Genomic DNA, 10,555 nt, shown 5'->3' with positions numbered 1-10,555 from the left:
CCTTGCAGGATTTGGTTTCTCTGAGTGTTTTACCTGAAATCTGCTATATTTTTATTGGATCACTCAGAAAACAATCAGCCAATCAGAAGAGAGGCTCAGAGCCTCCTCTCTTCTGATTGGCTCACCGACCTGTTGTTACTATAGCTCCAGAGAGAAGCCTGAGAGAGGAGATGTAAAATTACATTGAGATGGTTTTTGATTCTTAAAACCACAAATAAATCTTGTTATGGATCAACACTTCAAATAAAACACGGGAGAAGTGTAAATTATGGAGCTTTAAGATTTTACATTCAAAAGCTTTGATGATAAAATATGAAACACTCGTATAGATTGTAGGAGAGCAGATAAACCTGGCTCCACCTCCACCAACTACAGCTGTAAAATGCTGCCTCCACTTTAATCCACCTCCCTCCAGCTCGCACCAGTAATCAGTGTGATCATTGGCAGGTGTTTGACAAAGTTTGAAGGTGCATGAACGTCTTTGCTTCATATCGGTGTTTGTGTGTGATCTATGACGCTCTTCTCCCGAGACGCACTACCTTAAAGACTAAAGTCAGGGAACAGGTGAAAAAGGAATAAAAAATGTGTCAATTAAAAGCAAAGTATAGTTTATTAAAAGCAAGATCATAAAAATAGGTTTTCAGCTGTTTCTTATAACTATCAACAGAAGTTGCTTGACTGATTTGTTCCAAACCTCAGGTGCATAAAACCAGAAGGCGGCTTCACAGATAAAGTATAAAACAGAAAGGGAGTTAAAACAGGGAAAACATTTCAGACAACAGAAATAAATAAATAAAAAAAAAAACATAAAAAAGCTCTTAAGAGCTAATTAAAAGCTAAATTACACAGGTATGTTTTCAGTCGTCGTATGTTTCAATGTCCCCTGACTCCACCCCTCTAATAGTTCTTGGTAGGATGTTCCAGTTTAGGTGCACAGTGGGTGAAGCCCCCCCCCCCAGTTTTATTTTGGGGGACATTTGGAACAAGTGACGATGTGAACCCTGGTGTCTGTGACAGTCATGTGACTTATAACACCCGCCATCCACGCCAGCTTCCTCCCAGCGACACCACCACCGTTAATAAAAGTAGTTTTTCATTCATTCAAAAAAACAACAACGATCACGTTTCCCACAAAACGTTTTTACTGTTGTTTGTTTTATCTGAGCCTGAATCGAGTGAGTTTTTATAACAGCTGAGTGCGACAACAGGTTTAACTAATGTTGTGTCTGTGTGCAGGTTCACATCGGTTACCTCCCCAACAAGAGAGTTCTGGGCCTCAGTAAACTGGCCAGGTGAGTAAATTTACTCTAATATGATGGACTGTGTGTGTGTGTGTGTGTGTGTGTGTATATGTGTGTATGTGTGTGTGTGTGAGAGAGAGAGAGAGAGAGAGAGAGAGAGAGAGAGGGCTAGTGTGTGTTTAAGCTGATTATTAAATCGTGTGTTTGTGTGTGTACTAGTGTAGAATCTGATCCCACTGACCCCAATACCTTCAGGCTTAACGCACTAACACCCCTTACTAACTCAGTACTGGACACACACACTTTGACACACTGTGATGAGACCGGCTGAACCATTCACATCATTAAGACAAAAACAAACCTCTGGGGCTGCTGGGAATTGGAGCCCGTTGCCGCTTCTGGACGGCGCTGATTAAAAACCTCTAAAATCTGGTTTCTGTTCTGCTGGAACTGAGAGCGAGCGAAGAAATACTGGGCGCTGTAAAGGATCTTTAAATCTTTAAACTCCAGTTTCATACATGTCATCATATCACTCCCCGGTTACACTCACGCTTAAGTCACCTCGTGTGTCTTCAGTGGATCGAGTAAATCAAGTGTAAATGCATCAAAACGTTTTGAAATCTCATGGTTCAAACCACCTCCTCTTGCCAGATGTTGAAAAGGCGTTAACACATCTGTCTCAGTGTATGGAAACGGCCATTAACCAAATACACAGTTCTCTTTTCCACATCAAGGAAGTAGAGTAACTAGCATGCTTCCGCCAAACAGCCAAGTTCCAGGAAATATGGTCACAATCTCCCGTCCCTGAGGGGGTTTCTGCAGAACATTATGATGTCACTGTAAAGTTGACCTTTGACCCTTTGGATATAAAATGTCATCGCTTCATCATTCTGACATTTGAGTTAAATTGTGTCACAGTTAGTGTATGAATATGAATTCATGAGTTATGGCTAAATATAAAGGTTCAGGAGATCCTTTGTCTATCTATCTATCTATCTATCTATCTATCTATATATCTATCTATCTATATATCCATCCATCTATATATCTATCTATCTATCTATCTATCTATCTATCTATCTATATATCCATCCATCTATCTATCTATTTATCTATCTATCTATCTATCTATATATCCATCCATCTATCTATCTATCTATCTATCTATCTATCTATCTATCTATCTATCTATCTATCTATCTATCTATCTATCTATCCATCTATCTATCTATCTATCTATCTATCTATCTATCTATCTATCTATCTATCTATCTATCTATCTATCTATCTATCTATCCATCCATCTATCTATCTATCTATCTATCTATCTATCTATCTATCTATCTATTTATCTATCTATCTATCTATCTATCTATATATCCATCCATCTATCTATCTATTTATCTATCTATCTATCTATCTATCTATCTATCTAAAACCGTGTTATGTGAGGTCACCTTTTGTGACTTTGGTCTTTGGCCTTTGACGAATGCATAGTGAGAAATATTATACACTTTATAGTAGACTCATAGTATCCCACAATGCATCGTGTCCATCGAGCCAACAGGTGTCCATCAACCAGTCAACATCTGGAGTAATGGAATAAAGGAACCATTAATATATTGTCTTTAAATTTCCATTTGAAGACGACTGCAGTAAAAACAACTGTCTGCCTTCCCCTTGTGAACGTACAGTTACGTGTCACTCCTCGTGCCGCCCACGACATTTTCTTAAAGGTGGATGGGGTCGAATTTGTCCGGAGCGGTTTTGCTCAGTGAGAAGAGCGACGGGTCGAAGGTGAAGACCAGGTCACTCCTGAACATCTGTCCGTTTCCCTTCTGTTCAGACGCTGCAACAGCTTTACGTTTATGTTGCAGCCTTCGGATCTGGGCCGGCGTGCTCGTGAGAAACGTCCTTATGAATGACCTCAGTTTATGAGACGTCACATGAGCTGACATTTTAAGAAAATAGTAGAGGTCAGGGAGGTCAGTCACCTTTGTCATCACCTCCTTGTTCCTCAGCGCGGTGCTGAAATACAGAAAACACAAAATGATTTACCATATTTGAAAAGTGTGAATTTGAGGTACTTCTACTTTGAGTATGCTGATACTATATATTTCTACTGTACTAGAGTAGAAGTATAAAGTAGAAGGATGGATGTATTTACTTTACAGATTAAGATTTCACCTACAAAACGTGAAAAACCTTTATGCACTATAAAAATTTCAAACTAAGTAGAGTCAATTAATTAATCAATAAGTTGATTAGACAATTATCAAAAACTGTCTAGATAACTGATATTTTTTATATAAAAATGTTTCAGGGATTCAGCTTCTCTAATGTGAAGTTATCCTGTTTTAACTCATCGTAAATTAATGAATAATTAATTAAACAAACACTAAATTAATTAATCAAGAAAAATAATCAGCAGATTAAATCCATAATAAAGATGATCATTAGGTGCAGTCTTACAAAAATAAAAGGCTACCTTACTCATTAATGCATGTGTAACTATACAATAAGCTACACTCTTATACTACATGTTTACTCTCTCTCTCCATATATACAGTATATATATATATAAATACTCACATACTCATTTCTCTGCATTGAGTACTTTTATTTTCATAGTTTAAGTACATTTTGCTGATCATACTTGCAGGAGTATTTTCACCGTGTGGTATTTGTACTTTTACTGAAGTAGAGGATGTGAATACTTCATCACGTCTTCTCTCTTCTCTCCCTCAGGATTGTTGAGATCTACAGCCGTCGACTACAAGGTACCGAGGAAAACGTCTTGTTGTTGATTTCAGTGTTTTTTCTTTCCTTGCTCTTTGTTCTGTCGGACCTGTTTCACGTCCGTGTGTCTCTGCGTCCACAGTTCAGGAGAGGTTGACCAAACAGATCGCCGTGGCGATCACTGAGGCCCTGCAGCCCACCGGGGTCGGCGTCGTCATCGAGGCGACGTACGTGAAGTCCACTAAGCTAAACATCTGTTTTCATACACACATACACACTGTCCTCCACTTCCTTTCCTTCATCCCTCCTCGCCTCCTTTTTCTTTACTTTCATTTAATGCATCACTTTGTTTGCTTTCATTTTCTTCCTCTTTTCCTTCAGTCTTCATTTCTATTCCGTCCATCGTATCACTTCTTTTCCTTTCTATTTTCCGTTCTCCTTCTCTTCACTTCCTCTTTTCTTTCTACTTCACTTACTTTCATTACCATCACTTTATTTTCACCCTCTTTTCACCCTTTTTTACTTTCATTTCTGTCATTTCCTCTCCTTTTATTTGCCTCCACTTTTCTATTACGTCTTTTTCTTCACCCCCCTTTCTTGTTTCTTTCTTTCTTTCTTCTTCCCTCTCCTTAAATTTCTTTTACATTTCTGTCTTTTCACTTCTTTTCCTTCACTTTCTTGTCGTTTGTTTAACACTCTCTCTCTCTCCTCCACAGTCACATGTGCATGGTGATGCGCGGCGTTCAGAAGATGAACAGTAAAACCGTCACCAGCACCATGTTGGGAGTTTTTAGAGAAGATCCAAAAACCCGCGACGAGTTTCTGACACTGATCAGGAGCTGAGGAGGATGAAGCTCCTCCTCCTCTTCCTCTTCCTCCTCCTCCTCCTGTTGCCTGGGGTGACCTCCACCGTTGTGCTAAATGTGTGTGTGTGTGTGTGTGTGTGTGTGTGTGTGTGTGTGTGAGAGAATGTTTCCATCTCAGCAGAGGCATTGACAGAGTGTTACTGTGTTTTCAGTCATTTCAATGGTCGGATCAGGTGAAGCGTCACCTTCCTGTCAGGGCGGGGTTTGTCAGAGGTCGCTGACTTGACATCTTGTTTACTCTCAGACAGACTTTACCCCCTTTTGTCCACGTGTTTTGTGTGTGCGCTCGTTAGTCAAATATCAGTTACTGGCCTCGAAGTACAGAAGAAGAGTTTACAGAAAAGAATCACGGTCGCTGGGAGTCAGTCAGAGCTGAGAGAAAGTCTGTCTGTGCAGATGTGTGCAAACGTTTTTCCACACCAATTCACAACAGAAGTTATCTCAAGGCACATTTTAACACACAGCATTTTAATTTTTCTAATTAAAAAAAAAGGAAAATCTAAGACTAATTTCAATGGAAAGTAGCTCAAGCCTGCTGGAAAAATCTCACTAGATGACATAATACCCTAATTAGCATAGTTGTGACGTCACTGTGTCATATTTGCATTAGTCTCAGACAGTTTCAGCCCTTTACCTGTTCTCTTCCCCGCTCCTCTCTGTGCTCACATATACAGATATATATATAACGCCGCTGAATTCCCAATAAAGCCGTTCTCATTCACGTGTTTCTCTGTTTCTGTTGTCAGACGACGAAACAAGTGTGAAACAGTGACTGAAACACGACCCATTAAAAGTCACTTTCAAGCCATTTCGCAGGGGAACAGTGGCGACTGTGTAATGAAGTTTACTGGATGCTGACTGTCATGGTTTCTGCATTTAAAATGAAAGGCCGGGATAATTTACATGTAATAGTTGTTAAAACACAGTGAGGAGAGATAAAAGGTTCAATTAAAGATTCATCAGGATCGGAGCTTGAATGAATTTTGCCAGATCTAAAATGGAGCCCAATCCTTATTATTACTGAAGGACCCGTCCTCTGTGTTTGGTCTGAGTTGGTCCTGTGACTCGCTTCATATTTTTAGTTGAGAACAATTTTTTTTATTTCAATATGTTTTTGGTTTTTTTTAAATCTGCCTTTAACAAACACCATTTCCCATAAACCCTAGATGTTCGTCATGGCTCGACAGAAGAGAACATTGGTGAGATCAAGCGACGCTGCACTTTCAGTTCTTTCATGGGAACTGTAGTTTTTTCTGCGCTAACAAAGTAAATCATGAAGGTTCAATTTCTTATAGCAGCTGCTGTAGTGGACTGAGACTTATCTCAGAATATTGAAAATAGACTCGAGGAACACGTTAACTTTTTCACTGAGTTTCAGAAGCTGGTCGAACATTTTCAGATCTCAGCTTCTGAAATATGAGGATTTACTGTTTTGTATTATTTTAGATGAAACATCTTCAGGTTGCAGACTGTTTGACGACATCACTTCGGGCTCTGGGAAACTGTGATGAGCCTTATTCACTTATTTCTGACATTTTCCAGACTAAAAAACAAATTGATTCATTGAGAAAAATAATTGATTGAATTAACTATAACTGATGGACATTAACTGTTATTTGCAGCCCAGGAACTTTTAGGTTTTCCTCTACAACAAATCCCTTTGTTTAAAACCTGCTCACACGTCTGATCATGTTTTTTTGTGATTGACACTTTAACACTCTGTCACAGCTCAAAAACCTCAGTTTGAAAACTTACTGTCACATCCTTTCCTTTAATTCAGAGCTTTTTCGTTTGCTGATTTAAAACCTGAACTGACACCATGACGTTTGTGGTATCACAACAAACAAAAACAAAGACTTTCAATCTCAAACTGCACCAAACATTTGGTGCAAAATCAGTGGAAAAATGACCTGAATGCAGACACACCAATATTCCAATTTTTTCATATAATTTTTCAACGTTTTATCATCATTATTATTATTATTATTATTGCGATAATATTATTATTATTATTGCTATAATAATAATAATTATTAAATAGTCCTGTGCAAGGTTCTGCCTGTATGTGCCAACCAGCCTCTCCATTGAAACCAAAAAACGACTCCACAGTGACGCTGAGCTGCAGACTCAAAACAGAGAATTAGAATTTCCATGAGACGCAAATGTAGTGTGTGCGTGTGTCTGTGTGTGTGTGTGTGTGTGTGTGTCTCTGTGTGTGCGTGTGTGTGTGTGTGTGTGTGTGTGTGTGTGTCTATTCTTGTGGGGTTTCTTTTTTTTTTTTCTTGCATCTCAGTGCAGCATAATGTTCCCAAACTGATTTTGGGTTTTAACTGGTGTAATGTGGTGACTGGAGTTGTGTGTGCGCGCATGTGTGTGCGTGCATGTGTGTGTGTGTGTGTGTGTGTGTTGGAGGGAAATTGAGCGCTAAAAAAACGGCTCTGATGTTGTTTTCATGGCCTTGTTGTGAAGGGCGGCCTGTTCTTTGGCCCCTTCACCATCATTGTCACTTTATGTACTGTGTTCACTTCAAAGACTTTTTAATCAAAGAAAATAAATCTCTGCTGTATGTGACAGCGACGACTGCCTCATTCTTCACATCACACATCACCAACACGCGTAAATACAACCTGCAGCAACGAGCCTTTCTTCAAATGTTAATGCTACTTTTTATTTTATTAACTTAAAAGATTGTTGCATGTCCAGATATTGTATTTGTAGCCGCTAAAGGTTTTTCTATTGTTGATTGATCAATTTTCTTCAAACCAATTACGAGTAAACGACACCAAACAACTCTTTCAGTTTTAGAGGTTTTGCTCCTCTGAGATGTGTATAAGAGACAGGGGCCCATTGTCTCATAATCTGTCCCCCAAAGCTGAATGTGATGAGATCATAACTCGAAGCTTTCTGAAAGTCAGTCTGAATGAAGCAAATTTCTTTTTGGTTTCTCCCGGGCCCCTTCAGGGGTTTATCTGACCCTGAGCCCAGAGTGAGGTGGAGCTGATCGTGGTCTGGACGTCTGACAGAGGCATGACTCAGCAGCTCTACGCCTGAGTTTTGTAACATCATACGGATGCATTTCATTTGTCATCAGGGTTTGGACCTGCTTCCTCGCGTGCAGAGCGTATGTTCAACTCTTCACAGTAAAGAGGCAGCTCAAAACTAAAAACTGTTTCCCCAACATCATCACTTTAAGTACGAGGTATCAGGATCATTCCTAAAAAGCATTCAGTTCAGTTCCTTTATCTTTATTATTAAACCTATAAACTAAAAGCAGGATTGTTCTGCAGGAGGCGGTTTATTTTAATCCATTTTTGTGGAGTTTCAGTCGCCACCATCATCAGACCCGTACCACACACTGTCACTGCACCGTGCATCAGAGAAGAAGATCATCATCATCATCATCATCGTCTTGTGTGATAACAGGCAACTGAAGATTTCAGCAATATGTATTTATCCATTTCCTGCTGTTTATCTGGGTTCAAATGACATGCTTTTATCATTAGAGGATGTTATAAAAAACTGGGAGATACTAGAAAAATATAATATAATGATAAATAATTCTAAGCCATATCATGTTTTCTGGTTTTACATTATTCTTTCATATTTACTGCAGGTAACTGAATTCCATGTGATATTAAAGAATTTAAGTTGATGAACCCTACAGAAACCAAGTAACTAAAACATTTTTACCCACATTACCTGGTCAGGTGATGACATTCAAACACTGCACTACCTGCTGTGTCGTGTTTACTGCAGTTTGAACCTCTGAAAAGTTACAAATTGGTGCTTTAAAAGGAAAGATCTGTCATTCACATGTAAAGAAAAACACAGCACTGGTACATTACATCACTATCATTTTGTAACACTGATTGACTTTAGTTATGAGTTTGTTTAGATCGATCATTATTACTATTATTAAATATGCCATCAAAATTTTGATCAACATAATAGTTTTTTCATCAGTACAGCGAGTGTATGTAGAATTCAAAATGTTTAAACTTTGGCGCCATCCAGTGGTGAAACCAGCAAAGACTCTAGTTCTTTAATCTTTTTTGTTCATAAATGAAAAAATTAGTAAAAGCAGATTTTAGATAATAAAGTGGAACGTAATCCTACACTTTCCACAATGCAACTTGATTGCATATTTTATCTTCTTAAATACTGGATTTTATGCACTGTGATGATGATGATGGTTCACGGTACGTTACGGTACGGTACAGTGGTTAGAACTGTTGCCTCACAGGGAGAAGGTTCTGGGTTACGACAACCAAAAAACAAAAACAACCAAAAACTGAATCAAGTAGCCATGTCATAAGTAAAGAAAAATGGTTTATTAAAAACAGAAATCTATTAACAAAATACAATTGTGGAGGAGGATGGGACGAGGTGGTTGTACCAAACAAACTGAAAAGTACAATAAAACTGGGCCTAGCTAGACTCAAAATAAAACTTAAACCAAAATCCTGAGTCTTATCTAATAAAGAAGGTTAACCAAAAGTAAATACAAAGGTGGCACCAACCCTAAAACCTAGTGTGTATATACAGGGGAGTCCTACGTGAGTGCAAAGTATAAAGGGTCCCCCGACTTACTTATATCCACCACCTCACTCCACAAACCTTGTTTTAAGTTACTAAATTAGCTCAAAGTCACGAATCGAAAACACACAACAACCAGCAGCTCCAGCAAGCAGAGGGAGAAAAGAAGTCCCCTCAGCACTGCACGCACGGTCCTTTTGTATGGGGAGGTGATTAGCTGGTCCAGGTGCACCCACACTCCACAGGTGCAGGCCAATCAGGCTGATTGCACCTGAGGACAGAGAGAAAGGGACAGAGAGAGAGAAGGGGGAGGGGCACCCACAACACAAATCCCCTTTTCTCGGCCAGGCATGTAACACTTGCTATACTATGACTTTTTATACCTCCCTATACTATTACAATTTATGCTATTTGTGCCTAACTATGAATTTTTATTCCTTACTATACTATGACTTTTTTATGCCTTGCTAAACTATGACTTTTTATACCTTACTATACTATAACTATTTATGCTATTTATGCCTTTCTATGACTTTTTTATGCCTTACTATGACTTTTTTATGCCTTGCTATACTATGACTTTTTATACCTCACTATACTATAACTATTTATGCTATTTATGCCTTACTATGACTTTTTTATGCCTTACAATACTATAAGATTTTATTCCTCACTATACTTTAACTATTTATGCTATTTATTCCTTACTATGACTTTTTTATGCCTTGCTAAACTATGACTTTTTTATGCCTTGCTAAACTATGACTTTTTATACCCTACTAAACTATTACCATTTATGCTATTTATGCCTTACTATACTATGAATTTTTATACCTTGCTATACTATGACTTTCTATAACTTTTTTATGCCTATGACTTTTTATGCCTTACTATGACTTTTTTATACCTTGCTATACTATGAGTTTTTATACCTCACAATACTGACTTTTTTATGCCTAGCTAAACTATGACTTTTTATACCCTACTAAACTATTACTATTTATGCTATTTAGTGCCACGGGTGCTCAGCTCCGAGGCATCTATTAATCTTCTGTTTCGGGTTTATTATTCTTCCGCCAAATTTCGGCGCGTAACTCGTCCCGCAGCTTTGAGAAAACCCCGGTAATATATACATCAAAACGTGCGTCTTGATCCCGCAAGGGGTGCTATGAC

The 10,555-nt window shown here is 38.5% G+C and overlaps 1 protein-coding gene across 1 annotated transcript in view; it reads left to right on the top strand.

Moving 5' to 3' along the window:
- Positions 1-7,417, top strand: part of gch1 (GTP cyclohydrolase 1) — a 20,272-nt gene extending 12,855 nt beyond the window's left edge. The window contains exons 3-6 of the mRNA XM_023405823.2: positions 1,237-1,292; positions 3,990-4,021; positions 4,123-4,207; positions 4,697-7,417. Of these exons, the coding sequence (XP_023261591.1) occupies positions 1,237-1,292; positions 3,990-4,021; positions 4,123-4,207; positions 4,697-4,823 (300 nt within the window). The 3' untranslated portion in view covers positions 4,824-7,417. The remainder of the gene's footprint in view (positions 1-1,236; positions 1,293-3,989; positions 4,022-4,122; positions 4,208-4,696) is intronic.
- Positions 7,418-10,555: the final 3,138 nt, after the last annotated feature.

This window comes from Seriola lalandi, unplaced genomic scaffold, assembly GCF_002814215.2.
Source record: "Seriola lalandi dorsalis isolate HSWRI2012SDOR001 ecotype SW California unplaced genomic scaffold, Sedor1 jcf7180002054286, whole genome shotgun sequence".
NCBI classification, from domain to species: Eukaryota; Metazoa; Chordata; class Actinopteri; order Carangiformes; family Carangidae; genus Seriola; species Seriola lalandi.
The sequence above is the reverse complement of the archived record's forward strand: the minus strand, read 5'-3'. Positions and strand labels throughout refer to the sequence as shown.